This window comes from Myotis daubentonii, chromosome 5, assembly GCF_963259705.1.
Source record: "Myotis daubentonii chromosome 5, mMyoDau2.1, whole genome shotgun sequence".
In the NCBI taxonomy this organism is placed as follows: Eukaryota; Metazoa; Chordata; class Mammalia; order Chiroptera; family Vespertilionidae; genus Myotis; species Myotis daubentonii.
The window spans coordinates 63,098,073-63,113,329 of NC_081844.1; the positions used below are offsets into that span (position 1 = coordinate 63,098,073).

At 36.7% G+C, this 15,257-nt stretch overlaps 1 protein-coding gene and 1 pseudogene across 9 annotated transcripts in view; one reads left to right on the forward strand and one right to left on the reverse strand.

Moving 5' to 3' along the window:
- ELF2 (E74 like ETS transcription factor 2) overlaps positions 1 to 14,279 on the forward strand; it is a 94,590-nt gene extending 80,311 nt beyond the window's left edge. For 6 of the 9 annotated variants that reach the window (XM_059698004.1, XM_059697997.1, XM_059697998.1 and 3 more), the window contains 5 exons: positions 411 to 584; positions 5,319 to 5,405; positions 10,792 to 10,984; positions 11,814 to 12,161; positions 12,562 to 14,279. In XM_059698004.1, coding sequence (XP_059553987.1) covers positions 411 to 584; positions 5,319 to 5,405; positions 10,792 to 10,984; positions 11,814 to 12,161; positions 12,562 to 13,189 — 1,430 coding nt within the window. In that variant the 3' untranslated portion in view covers positions 13,190 to 14,279. The remainder of the gene's footprint in view (positions 1 to 410; positions 585 to 5,318; positions 5,406 to 10,791; positions 10,985 to 11,813; positions 12,162 to 12,561) is intronic. The other 3 variants (XM_059698000.1, XM_059698006.1, XM_059698002.1) reach the window with 1 other exon arrangement.
- On the reverse strand, positions 8,864 to 10,795 carry LOC132235527 (ubiquitin-conjugating enzyme E2 variant 2-like; annotated as a pseudogene).
- Positions 14,280 to 15,257: the final 978 nt, after the last annotated feature.

The window sequence follows — 15,257 nt, forward strand, 5'->3', positions numbered from 1 at the left end:
TACAGTCATCTACAATGTGCTTAAAAATACAGGGTGGGAAGAAAGTAGGTTTACAGTTGTGAGTACGTGAAATACAGAGTTCCTGTATTATTATTTATTAATTATTGTATTATTTTCCAACTGTAAACTAACTTTTGCCCCACTCTGTATATAAAAGTGTGAAGACCGGAAGGTGACTACTCATCTCCCCTCCTTACCCAGAGGATTAACATTTTCTTTAAATTGACTTTTCTTGCATTTTATTTTCTTACATACTTTAGATCATATTGCATATTCAGCAAGTTAACTTCAAGTTCTTAACCTGGTTTGATGAATTATTAAACCTCACTTCTATTAAGTATTGAATTGTCCACAGTAAAGAAGCATTAATGGGGGTGGGAAATTTTAATTTTTCAACTTTTTTTTTATAGTGGAAGTGTTTGTCCCTCCTTGTGTATCAACTCCAGAATTTATCCATGCTGCTATGAGGCCAGATGTCATTACAGAAACTGTAGTGGAGGTGTCAACTGAAGAATCTGAACCAATGGATACCTCTCCTATTCCTACATCACCTGATAGCCATGAACCAATGAAAAAGAAAAAAGGTAGAGTATATTTATAAATTTCTGGAAGGGTGGATGAAATTTTTTGTATGAAATATATACTGTAGATTTATGATTGCTGTTATCTTAACTAGATATTCTCAAAGAATCAACAAATTAAGATTTTCATTTTGTATTTTAACATGTTCATACTGTTTAAAAGGAGTTAGTATTTAAGCTCTAAAAGTAGTTTCGTGAAAATGAGATCATAATGAGTGTTGGACACACAGTAGGAAAATCAGAGATTCACTGCACATTTGTCTACTTTGTGGTCCTTTTAGGTACTTGGTTACTTTTTATAAAAGGAATTTAATCTTTCTCTATTTTTCATACTCCTGTCTTCCTGTTCTTTTGTGGACATGAAAATAAAAGCACAACTTTTTTTTCGATACCTTCCCCCCCCCCCCCCCCCCCCAATGCCTTCTTTTAAATACCAAGATTGCCAATAGGGCTCTATAAGTGAAATAAACTCACTGGTGAGTAAAGAGAAAGAGTCTTTCTGCTTAGTTGTCTCCTGCTGGGACATCACTCACCTAATCCTGGTAGGTGAGGCACAAGGCTCCAGCACATCTCGCAACATCCTGAGGAGATGGGCGGTAATGGATCCTTTTCCTGTTTGAGTCAAAGGTAAAACTTGAAATGACATCTTATACAAATTGGTACTCATCTAATTCTTCTTTCTTCACATTTTAAAATGGGAGAAAAAACAAAGGCAAAAATAAGGAAAACTTTTATTAAAAATAATGATGTTTTTCTTTTCTTTATTAGAAGTGTTTCAGATTGATGTGATGTTCCCAGGTCTGTGCTTATTGCTGTGAGTGATATAATGAAGATTAAGTCAGAGTGCCTTCCCTCATATAATACAAAGCCTAAGTAACTGTTAGACTGTTCGAACAGTAGCTGTGACACACACTGACCACCAGGGGGTGGACACTCAACACACAGGCATGGAAACATGGAACAGACTGATGAATCTCAGAGGGAAGGGGAGGAGGGAGTGCGGGAAGAGATTAACCAAAGATCTTATATGCATACTTGAGGCCCAGTGCATGGATTCTTTGGCCTGGCCTGTGAGGATTGAGCTGAATATGTGCACCGGGCCTCTGACATCCCCCGAGGGGTCCCAGATTGCGAGAGGGTGCAGGCCAGCCCGAGGGACCCCACTGGTGCACGAATCCGTGCACTGGGCCTCTAGTATCCTATATAATAAGAGGCCAATATGCAAATCAACTGAACAGCAGAAAGACCGGTTGCTATGATGGGTACAGATCACCAGGGGACAGATGCTCAATGCAGGAGCTGCCCCCTGGTGGTCAGTGTGCTCCCACAAGGGGAGCACCACTTAGCCAGAAGCCCTGAGCCAGGCTCACGGCTGGGGAGCACAGCGGCAGGAGTGGGAGCCTCTCCCACCTCCACGGCAGCGCTAAGGATGTCCGAGTGATGGCTTACACCCACTCCCCGAGGAGTGCAGGAATTTGGTGCTCCGGGCCTCTAATAGGTTATATATATCTTGAGAGGTATGAATACATGACAAAATTTAAAAGGAAGAATCACTTCCTGCTGTAAATGTTTAAAAGCAAAAGACATACATATTAATACCCTTGTTTGCCCACTGTAGCCTTTGGCTGATGGCATGCAATGGGAGCTATGACAAAGAAATTTTTAGGTTTATAAGAGGATAGAAAAGTTCATGAAAATCTGGGAACATTTAGGGTGGATACCAAGACCTCTAGATAAATCAGTGATATGCAGAATTAACCTATGTGGTTTGATATAAACCAGGAAATAATTTGCGAATTTAATTCTGATTTTATATATTTAAAAAACAGATGGCCTTAATTTAAGAATTACATATAACATCATTATTCACTTATTTATTTGTGTTTAAGTACATTTAGGACATATAGTTAGGTAGGTTATTTTTTAATAGCATGGTCTTTTGTATTTCTAGAGCTTGTAATATACTCGTGTGTTGTGAATCTCTAAGGGAAGATAGCATGCAGTTTTCCAAAAAGTTTATTTGACTGTAGGACCCTTTTCCTACTGATGAATAACCTGTTTCTCAAGTAATAGGGTTTGGGAAATGTTGCTTTATAAGAAAGTAAAGTAAGCCTTTATGGCAGTGGTTCTCAACCTTGGCTGCACATTAGAATCACCTGGGAATCTTTTTAAAATCCTGATTTCTGGGCCTCATCCTCCGGAAATTCTGTTTCTTTGTTATGGGGTGGAGCCACAACATTAGTAACAAAGAAACAGAATATCCGGAGGATGAGGCCCAGAAATCAGGATTATAAAAAGATTCCCAGGTGATTGTAATGTGCAGCCAAGGTTGAGAACCACTGCTTTATGGACTAACCTTTCCATTAAGGAAGTGGGCTATTTTGTGATGTAGGATGCAGTAAAGGTGTCTGTATTATTACTGATTGATTTGTACATATAAATATCATTTACATTGAGAAATTAAATTCTATTTTAACATGGAAACCAGTGAACTTGCTGTTTTTATTTTGGCAAAGCATACTTCTTATTGGTTAGAATTAACATAATGAAATCCTAGATCATAGTATTTATGCATTTGAAGATATAAATTAAGGTAGGTACCTTAATTTAGTTCTTTATTTGGTTGAAAATAGTCCTTGCTAATGAAGAGTAGAGTGACAAAATAAATCCCAGGGTATGACAATCACAAAATCTGTAATAATATACAGGCATACCTCAGATATTACTGGTTTAGTTTCAGACCATTACAATAAAGTGAGTCACACAAATTTTTTGGTTTCTAGTGCACATAAAAGTTACGTTTATACTATTAAGTGTGTATTAAATAGCATTATAGCTTAAAAAAAAACAATGTATATACCTTAATTAAAAACACTTTATTGCTAAAAAATGCTATCCATCACTTGAGCCTTCAGCAAGTTGGAATCTTCTTGCTGGTGGAGGATCTTGCCATGATGATTTAATGGCTACTAACTGATGGGGGTGGTGGTCACTGAAGGTTGTGGTGGTCACTGAAGGTTGTGGTGGTCACTGAAGGTTGTGGTGGCTGTGGCAATTCCTTACAATTCCAATTGTAAGGAATTGGAGGCCTGAGGAGAGGGGAGAGATGGGGATCAGCTAGTGGAAGAAGTCAGAACACACATAACATTTATCAGTTAAGTTCACTGGCTTATGTGGGTGTGATTCATGGCACCCCAAAACAGCAATAGTACATCAAAGATCTCTGAAAATACAGCAGTCTCCTCATTCCTGGCTTTGCTTTCCACGGTTTTAGTTACCCATGGTCAACCCAGGTCTGAACACATTAAATGAAAAAGTCCACAAATGAATGATTCATCAGATTGGAATTGCAGACAGTTCTGAGTGATGTGATGAAATTTTGAGCCTTCCAGCCCTGGACGTCAATCCTTTGGTCCAGCATCTCCACACTGTATATATGCTCACTGCCCATTAAACTTAGTAGCTGTCTCGGTTATCAGATTGACTGTCATATCACAATGCTTGTGTCCAGGTCACCCTTATTTTTACTTCATAATGGCCCTAAAGCACTAGAGTAGTGATGTTGGCGCTTGAGATATGCCAAAGAGAGGCCCGAAAGTGCTTCCTTTAAGTGAAAAAGTATGTATGTATGTATAGGAAAAAACATAGTGTATATAGGGTTCAGTACTTTCCATAGTTTCAGGCATCCACCTGGAATCTTTGAAGGTATCTCCCACAGATAAGGGAGGACTACTGGATAATGTGAATATTCCCAACCTCTTTGTGGAGGCTTCTCTTCACCTGCCAGCATTCATTCATCAGTGCTGAAAATTGAATACAGTGCATTTCAGGCTTATGCCTTCTTTAGGGTAGAGAAGTATAGCTCTTGCTTTTCTGTTCATTATGGATGCTAGTCTGAGGGAGCCTTCTGACAGAAGCAAGGAGAAACAAGAATAAGGACATAAACATTTACTAGAGTCTAGCCTGCGTGGTTCAGTGGTTGAGTGTGGACCTATGAACCAGGAGGTCACAGTTCCATTCTCAGTCAGGACAGGCGCTGGGTTGCAGACTCATCCCCAGTGTGGGGTGTGCAGGAGGCAGCCAGTCAGTGATTCTCATCATTGATGTTTCTCTCTTTCTCCCTCTCCCTTCTCTGAAATCAATAAAAATATATTTAAAAAAAAAACACAGAAGACAAACATTTACTAGACATATGACATAATTAGTTGGAAGATTTTCTTACCTTTATAGTGTACCAGCATATTTGAGAGAAATTTAAACACATGCTTAAATTCTGGTGAATTGATTGGCTCAGAGCAGTAGAGAGTGTTTAAAATAATAGTTTTTACCTTTTCTCATTTGAACTCAAAGGGATTGTGAGATTATCAGGTCCTCTGCAGTAACTAGGTAAAGCTTTTTGTAACAATCATCTAGAACAGAAAACAAAAAAAGTTTGCAGTAGAATCTGTTTACATTGCCACATTATTGGAAAAGTTTAGCAAGCTGAGGCTCTGACCATGTAAGTAATAGGTTAGTAGTACCTGACTTGCCTTATACATTGAGATTACTACCAACTAACTGCTGTAATCTAAAATTGTAGAAGTGCTTTTAATGTTCTTCTTAAGTGAGACTTCTTATATATACCGAATATATTAATATACAAATTCGTCTTCATGAATAATGTATTATCAAAGAATCTGCTAATCATGCTTATTATTATTGTTTTTAATGTATGGTTTCATTACCTTATTTTTTCAGTTGGCCGTAAACCGAAGACCCAGCAATCACCAATTTCCAATGGGTCTCCTGAGTTGGGTATAAAGAAGAAACCCAGAGAAGGAAAAGGTAATTTGGGGAAGGCTATTTTGGAGGCAAGATGATTTTTTTTTTCCAGTCAGCTGAAATATTTCTAGTATGTGCCCATGTGGCAGTACTATCTTTAAAAATAAACAAATAAATAAATAAATATATATATAAAAAAGTATATATATATAAAATGTATTTTATTGATTTCAGAGAGGAAGGGAAGGGAGGGGGAGAGATTGAAACATCAATGATGAGAATCATTGATTGGCTGCCTTTTGCCCATCCCCTACTGGGGTTTGAGCCCACAACCCAGGCTTGTGCCTTAACGGGGAATCAAACTGTGTCCTCCTGGTTGACACTTAATCACTGAGCTACCCTGGCTGGACAGTACTGTCTTCAGTAGTACTTAACAGGGAGCTTTTCAAACTCTATGCCCACTCCTGTCCGCCTGAGTTTCTGTAGCCATGGATACAAGAGGGGAGTGCAAAGGGGTAAGCACTTATTTTGGAAAAGTTCTTAAGTGGAATCTGATGTACACCCTTCCTAAGAGCTGTTGTTCTAGAGCAAGCGTGTCAAACTCGCGCCCCACGTGTTGCATGCCTCGTTTATTGGCCTGTGTTAGCCTTTGAGTTTGACATGCTTGTTCTAGAGCAGTGGTTCTCAACCTTGGCTGCACATTAGAATCACCTGGGAATCTTTTTAAAATCCTGATTTCTGGGCCTCATCCTCCGGAAATTCTGTTTCTTTGTTACTGATGTTGTGGCCCCACCCAAGAGGTTCTGGGCTGGCAGGAGGTGCTCACTCTTACACCCTGTCCTTGGTAGCTTGCTTGCCTGCTGCTGCCGTTGTGGCCCCACCCCATAACAAAGAAACAGAAGGAAATTACCTTTTTTTAAAATTTTGGCCTGTATTAAAGTTGAGGCAGCGTGGTGTAATGTAAAGATTAAAATTATTAAAGTCATACCTGGATTAAAAATCCAGCCAGTGTTTTCTCTTTTGCAGAATTATCATCTGTTGGGGATAGAATAAATTTGAATACATTAATCCAAAATTACCCAACTATTCAATTTGAAAACATTTACTTGTGAAAGTGATAAATTTTTAGTTATCAGATTTCCAGAACATACCTGAATTGTTATCATAATTCTACATACTAGTAGGCTTAAAGAACTACCTGGTCTGTTAGAGAAGGCTTTTTTTTTCTAAGTTCTCTTTTCTTTAAAACCAGAAATAGAATTTGTCAATTTTACTTGGTAGTGGGAAGGGGGGTGGAACATTTCAAGATAACCTGAGGATTATAGATGAGTCTAATTCAGCAGATCTGGAAGCATTTTCAAATCCCTACTATAAAAATTTCTTCCAGAATAAGTTCTCTGCTCACTTGTACTATATCTGCTCATAGGACCTGATAATCCCCTGGTCATAAACAAAATAACATTGTCCCAGCCATACATATTTTCTTTTTGTAATCTTTATTTTATTTTTTTTAAATATATTTTATTGATTTTTTACAGAGAGGAAGGGAGAGAGATAGAGAGTTAGAAACATCGATGAGAGAGAAACATCGATCAGCTGCCTCCTGCACATCTCCCACTGGGGATATGCCCGCAACCCAGGTACATGCCCTTGACCGGAATCGAACCCGGGACCCTTCAGTCCGCAAGCCGACGCTCTATCCACTGAGCCAAACCGGTTTCGGCTTTGTAATCTTTATTAATATAAGATCATCCCCTAAGGCTCATCTGCTAGCTTTTTAAACAATTTACAAATGCAGTTTTACAGTTCATTTAATACCACACACTCCTACAACATTAGCCCCTTTACAAAACAGACGAAGGAAAAATAGCTTTAAAACTGTTGTCTTAGAAATGTTACTACAATTAAGAGTGGTTCATGCCAAAACCAGTTTGGCTCAGTGGATAGAGCGTCGGCCTGCGGACTGAAAGGTCCCGGGTTCGATTCCGGTCAAGGGCATGTACCTGGGTTGCGGGCACATCCCCAGTAGGAGATGTGCAGGAGGCAGCTGATCGATGTTTCTCTCTCATCGATGTTTCTAACTCTCTATCTCTCTCCCTTCCTCTCTGTAAAAAATCAATAAAATATATATTTAAAAAAAAAAGAGTGGTTCAGTATTACCTTCTATAATCAACTAATGTGTCTTAGGTTGCCACATACATCTTAATTGTGACATGCAAAATGGATCTTGCTTTCACATGCAGATTTCAGCAGAGATCCACAGTCCCAAAACAAAAAGGGGAAATAAACATTAACAGGGCCAACTCAAACATATACTTGAGGGGGGAAAAATAAAAAAAACCTTCACAATTAGTGGATATGGGGAAAGAAAAGAGGACAAAAGATCAAGGAGTACCCAGAGTGTCAGCCCACCAATATATGAATAATTTAGCTCACCAATATAATAATAATTCAGCACCCACGTATGATAAGACACATTTTCGAAGTGGAAAAGACGTTATTAAAGAGATTGATTTAGACCATCAGTAACCATCAGACTCCTGTATATGACATCAGTGTGATTCAACTTAATCTCCCTTAACAATTTAAAAGTTTTCAGAATGTATTCCAAGGTAATAGTTCATTTCAAACCTATTTTAATAAATTATACCTGCACTAATTTGTATCTACATATTCTCTGTGTTATTTAAAACATCTTTGATAATTAAAACAGAATAGCCATGTTGAAATTAAAAGTTTAGACAAACTATCACTGACTTCAATATATTAATGATAAGAAAAGTAGCTCAAAGCTTTAGATATAAGTGAACCTGACAAAAACATGTCAGGGCATGTTTAAGAAATCTGTCCTTGTTACCTGACCACCTTTCTGTTTTGTGCAGTGAACCCGTAAGAAAAGAGTATTTTCAACAAAGTGTAGTATACCTAGTGTTTGAAATGAAAAACAATTACCCAAAACCTCTCACTTTGGTAAAAGCAGAACATCAGTTCAGAATTACACAGATGCCAAAGTGAAAGACAAGTGGAATGGATAAATTAATCCCAGTCAGTAATACAAGCATTGGGAGAAAAAGTGTCACCATAAAAAAAAAAAATAAAAAACAGAATGTATATTTAGATAATTACAATCTATAATTCTATAAAAATTGCTAAAATTCAAACATCTTAATATATTTCTGGTGAAATCAAAGTCAAAATATAATACTTGGGATTCCTTCTTCTGCAAAGAAAAAATTAAGTAATTCTCTAAAGTACTCTGCAAATTCCAATTCACAAGAAACATACAAAATATGATAAACAATAATAATTTTATAGATGAAGACCTACAATTCCAGTCTTTGCTACCTCAGCAAGGTACTTTCCATATACCATATCAATATCATAGAAATGGCACAGTTTCTGAGAACATGATCCACATTTTAAGACTAATTTTAATCTCAAAAATCACATATTGATTCACCTATTTCCTTTTTGCTTATTTCACTTCAACTTAAGTGCATGGTTTGTCAAAGACTAAACAAATATTTACCATGTCTTTTACATGTAACACAAACAGCTTTTAACAGAAATTCATTGACCTTCCCCATGATATTTTTTTTATTATAAATATAGATATCAAAACAATCCTGGACATATTTTTTTATACTACTGGTAGTCAGCACCCACACCACTTCAAAAATTAAAACAATTTGAGACAATATTCATTGTACCTGCTACTTTAGACAATTTAAATTGAAGCTTTCACTAAGGAAAATGGATAAAGCATGCCATTTCTTTTTCCTTCTTGAGATTTTTACTTTTTAGTAAAAATCACCATACTTCCATCTTGTAAACCTGAATTCTCTTTTGAATACTCCAGGTTTATGTTGAAATGACAGTGCCTTAAAAAAATTGTGCTGCATTTTTTCTCCTGTTACCTGAAAATATAATGTGTATACATATATTAAATATGTTCTTACAGATGTCCAGGTCATATTTACCAGCTGGCATTCTTTTACTTAATATGTGGGTATTTTGCATTGTGATATTTAATCAAGGTATTAATATGAGCAGAAGATTGTTGATTTAAGACAAGTTTGAGATGCACTAAAATTAATTGTTGTATGTTTGTCCTGGTGGCTGTGGAAGCTTCATATTTTCTTTGGACATCATTAGACATCTTAGTTCTTGAAGTACAAGTTTAATGCTATATGAATTTTGGCATTTTGCTACTGCTGGTATGCTCCGTGAATCTACCATTCCACTGGAATTATTTATTCCATTCATACTAATTTGGTTACAAGTCTAACTGACAGAGGAGCTCCTGGGTATTTAGGCCCACATTCTACTTTCAGGCTATGTATTCTGTTTTCATAATTTGTCCTTGGTGGCCCAATAATCATGCCTGTCCACCTTGTGTCATATCTTCATCATCTTCAAGGCTCCAGCTAACCATACCATCACCTACTCCTTTTTGTCCTTCAAGTTATTCCAACAAGTGAAAATGACAAGGAACTTTAACTCCTGTGGAGACCGCCATCTTCTTCACCCCAACACAGCTGTTCCCAGCCATACATCTTGATGTATAGTAGCTGAAAGTGATGTAGTTCAAAGTCATGTATATATATATATATATATATATATATTTTTATTTCAGAGAGAGGAATGTGGTGAGAGGAAACATCCCTTTTCAATAAATTAATAAATGCCTTTTGATGAGTTTTGATCATAGAATTTGAGCTTATATAAAAAATACAAGTTTAAATAAATTTGTTCAGAGTTTAAATCTGTAAATAAATATGATTCTGTTTTAAGTTCACTTCGTACTATGCATTATGCCTTTGCCTTTATTGAACTCAAAATTTAGGCTAGGATAATACATGATAGTATAAAATGTAGGATCTTGATTATATTAGTACCATAACTGGAAACATGCATAGGATGTTATTTTAAAAATCCAGCAAACGAAAGAAACTAAGAAAACAAAAAAAAAGAAAGAAAGAAAAAAACACACCAGCAAACAGCACGGCTGGTGTAGCTCAGCAGTTGAGCATTGAGCCAGGAATCAAGAGGCCACCAGTTCGATTCCAGGTCAGGGCACATACCCGGGATGCAGGCTCGATCCCCTGTGGGGGGCATGCAGGAGGCAGCTGATCAATGATATCTGTCTCTCATCGATGTTTCTTTCTATCCCTCTCCCTTTTGCTTTCTAAAATAAAAAAAAAAAAAAAATCCAGCAAACAAGTATATTTATGAATTTTGTTATGATGAAAGATATTTTATATCACTTACTAGACAACACAATTTGACACGACAAAGATTGCCAATACAGTCAAGTACTTAATGACAGACTCTTGGTACATTTGCGTTTACAAGTAGTAAATGATTTTATTTTTATCCAGCACAATTAAATACTGCTTTTAATGATGTTAATGAATTTTTAATCAGTGTCTATCATTGTTTTTCTAAGGAAACACAACCTACTTGTGGGAGTTTCTTTTAGATCTACTTCAAGATAAAAATACTTGTCCCCGATATATTAAGTGGACTCAGAGAGAAAAGGGCATATTCAAGCTTGTAGATTCAAAGGCTGTCTCTAAGCTTTGGGGAAAGCATAAGAACAAGCCAGACATGAACTATGAAACCATGGGACGAGCTTTGAGGTAAGAGCACGAAGGAACGAGTTTTCAAACAAAATTTATACATCTCTTTCTATTGTCTATTAGCTGTGGAAATCCCTTATTTGTGACAACTTTTAATTTTGGAGGGTATTCTAGAGAAGCTTCTTAGATTTGGAGATAGATGGGGGGAGAGGATTTTGGTCTGGGTGTCTAAAATTCAACATGATTGGAAAATCTGTTTCTCCAGAAGAATGTGCTTTTGTATTTAGGACTATTCCATAATACATAGTTAAGTTACAGATCTTTAAGAAAATTAAACCCAAATGAAGGTCTCCAAATTGTTAATTTGCTTCAGTTCTTGTGAATTTGTTATAATGAATTTATCTTGATATGAAAATTTCTCAAGTTTTTTCAGTTTGAGAAACCACAAAACTTGTAGTGTACATGGATTTTTCTAAGGATCCTTGTACATTATTTATGTGACGCTGTTCACATATCCCACAGATTAATCTCTCCTAAGCACAGCTTAATTATTTTTCTATGTTACGTCAGATTGTTTTTGTAATCTATGTATTCAATCTGAGTTGAATTTTTATCAGTGTTCGTAAAATAGTCTGTATTTAGGTTAAATTACTTCCTTTAAGAATGAACTTTTTGCTACTTTATATATCTCAAGGTTATAGGGCCTACAGCACCAGGTTCCAACTTCATTCCTACTCATGAGTCTCAGCCATTTGAACAATCCAGGCAGGAAGAGCTCCTTCTTATTTTACAGAAATAAGTGCATGTTTCTGTTATAACCCATTCTTCATGGTGGTTTTTGTTTGTTTGTTTTGGAGAACTTGATTCATTAAGTTCTTTTTCCTTACAGATATTATTACCAAAGGGGTATTCTTGCAAAGGTTGAAGGACAGAGGCTTGTTTATCAGTTCAAGGATATGCCCAAAAACATAGTGGTCATAGATGATGACAAAAGTGAAACCTGCAATGAAGATTTGGCAGCAGCTACTGATGAAAAGTCATTAGAACGAGTGTCATTATCTGCAGAAAGTCTCCTGAAAGCAACCTCTGTTCGTGGTGGGAAAAACTCCTCTCCTCTAAACTGCTCCAGAGCAGAGAAGGGAGTAGCGAGAGTTGTGAATATCACTTCCCCTGGTCATGACGCTTCGTCCAGGTCTCCTACTACTACCACATCTGTATCAGCAACAGCAGCCCCAAGGTAAGTGAGGGAAACTGTTAGTTGCGTTTGCTTTTTTAGAAAACTCCTTGGCAAAACGCTATGTTCTTTTTTCAATATTAGCATTCTAAGAACCCACTGTTGGTCAGGAATTGACAAGTACCTGATATTTTAAATGTACTTTGTTGTTATTAAACTAGGTGATGTCTCATTTAACCTGGATTGATTTTTATGGTTTTCTAGATGGAACTTAATATGGGCTTTAGTTTTCTAAATACGTTTATTTCATGGTAGTTCATATTCTAGATGTTAGGGGTTTGTCAGTACATACAGAAAATTTGGGAGCACTAGTTTATGCATTTTGTATTTGCATTCATCATTTGCTCAAGAAACCTATTTCTAATTTAGCATTAAATATAGTCTAATCTTTTTAATTCACTAGGACAGTTCGTGTGGCAATGCAAGTTCCTGTTGTAATGACATCGTTGGGCCAGAAAATTTCAACTGTGGCAGTTCAGTCAGTTAATGCAGGTGCACCATTAATAACCAGCACTAGTCCAACAACAGCAACCTCTCCAAAGGTAGTTATTCAGACAATCCCTACTGTGATGCCAGCCTCTACTGAAAATGGAGACAAAATCACCATGCAGCCTGCCAAAATTATCACCATCCCAGCTACACAGCTTGCACAGTGTCAACTGCAGACGAAGTCAAATCTGACTGGATCTGGAAGCATTAACATTGTTGGAACCCCACTGGCTGTAAGAGCACTTACTCCTGTTTCCATAGCCCATGGTGCACCTGTAATGAGGCTATCAGTGCCTACTCAACAGGCATCTGGCCAGACTCCTCCCCGAGTGATCAGTGCGGTCATAAAAGGGCCAGAGGTTAAATCGGAGGCAGTGACAATAAAGCAGGAACATGACGTGAAAACTTTGCAGCTGGTACAAGAAGAAAAACCGGCAGACGGAAATAAGACAGTGACCCATGTAGTGGTTGTCAGTGCCCCTTCAGCTATTGCCCTGCCCGTAACTATGAAAACGGAAGGACTAGTGACATGTGAGAAATAAAAGAGCAGCTCTGCCATGGACTTTAGACTGTTAGTAACAGTACTAACATAAATGTTTGCAAGGGATGTCATCAAGAAAAGTCAAAAGGAGACTTTAAAACATTTTTAATGCATATAGGAAAACAATCAAACTTACTGGAAATAAGTTACCTGTCCCATGTTTCAGTGGGAAATGAACTACATGTTGAGATGCTGACAGAAAACTGCCTCTTACCTAGGAAACAACTGAACCCATCAATAAAAAAGGATTGAAAGGGACCAAGCAACTCACTACAATGTCAAGTTACACTAAGACTTGGAACACTAACATTCTGTAAGAGGTTACAGTTTTCAATGGGGAGGGGTTGGGATGGGTGATCTCATTGTTACATATAGCAATTTTTGTGCATTTTATATGCATACCAGCAATTATTACTGTGTTCACACAGAACTCACTTAACTGGTGCTATGTGAAGACTCTGCTAATGTAGGTATTTTAGAATGTGAATTGAAGAATGGATCCAAAAGCTTCAGAAAGAGGATAGCAAAAAAGATCTAGTGCGATTTTTTAATAAAATATCATATAGCTTAAGCTGATTTAAAACAAAGGCCTTAGACTAATTTTCGGTTTTCTTTATTGAAATAAGCTAATGGCTTGTTTGTGTAAAGCTTTTTTTATTAAAAGAAAAATTTTAAAAATCTTGTACCTAGCACAGTATTGTTATAGAATTTACATGTAACATTTTATATGGTAGTTTAAGTCTGTCAGTTTCTTAATTGTGGACAAATTAACAGTTGGCTCTGGCCTTTTGCTGTAACATGCCTGTGTCACTCAGCCCTGTCATCTGTGCAGACATATCAGTTTCTGTTCTCCTGTCACTTGGAAGTTAAGGCTCAGCATGAATTTTTGTCAGGTAATTCTTAATACCTGGAGTTTTCTTTCTTTTTTTCCTTTTTTTTTTTAGTTGAAGTTTAAGAGGGAAAGTACCAGTGTTCAAATTTGAACTATAATAGTTTGTATATTCAACATTTGAAGTATATTCTATTTTGTTGTACTCTTGTTTCAAAGTGTATTCAAGTAGGTTTTCTGAAATATAGAAATTTATCTTGCATTTTGGTCTCTGGTGATATTTTTAACAATATTCAAAAGCTAGTATAGAGACATCATTTTAGTTAAGAATAGAGGTCCTATTTCTCCTTTCCAACTAAAGAAATCCTACTTCTGTTTTTTCTTTATATTAATATTTGGCAAATTACTGCATGTTGCCACTTCCTTTCTAATTATAATTGCGAACTATAATGTTCTAGTTACCATAATGAATTTATTTTAATGTTGGCCACACTTAAAGAATTTATACTTTAAATCAAGACCATTTGCTTCTCAATCATACTTTCTGAAGGTTAGGAACAACAAGTAATATTCTGGCTCTTCTACACATGAGGAACTGGAGGTCCAGAGGGATTACAGGAGTTTCCGAATTTCACACCGGACTAGGTCGTGTGACTACATCTTAATGCTCTTTCTATTACAAAGAAAAGTTGTCTATTTTTACATCTTTTAGAAATTTAAATAAACTGATAACTTAATATTTTGTGGCCTTTAATTGTTCATTTCATCTGATACTACTTAAATTGACAAAGATTTTTTTTTTAACACCTCCCTTTGTAATCCTTTTATCTTTTCCATAAACATACCTAATGGTACTTTTTAATAAACGCTCAAAAAAACCCTCACCTGATTCTTATCCCATTTGAAAGTTAATCTCAAATTCTACTTCTTTAAACATTCCCTACTCTGCTTTGGCAATTCATTGTATTCTTTAAAACAATTTTTTATCTTTATTGTTGAAAGTATTATAGATGTCCCTCAACCTGACCCCCTCTACTCCGCTCCCCCGTCCCCCAGGCCTTTTCTGCACTGTTGTCTGTGTCCATTGGTTATGCATATAAATTCTTTGGTTAATCTCCCCCCCCTCCCCCCACTGTATTTTTTGCATGGCAATTTCATCCATAATGCTGATGTAGGGTAAAGATTACATACTCTACGATACCTACACCCCTCCCTCAAGTGCTGAGCATATGGGACACGG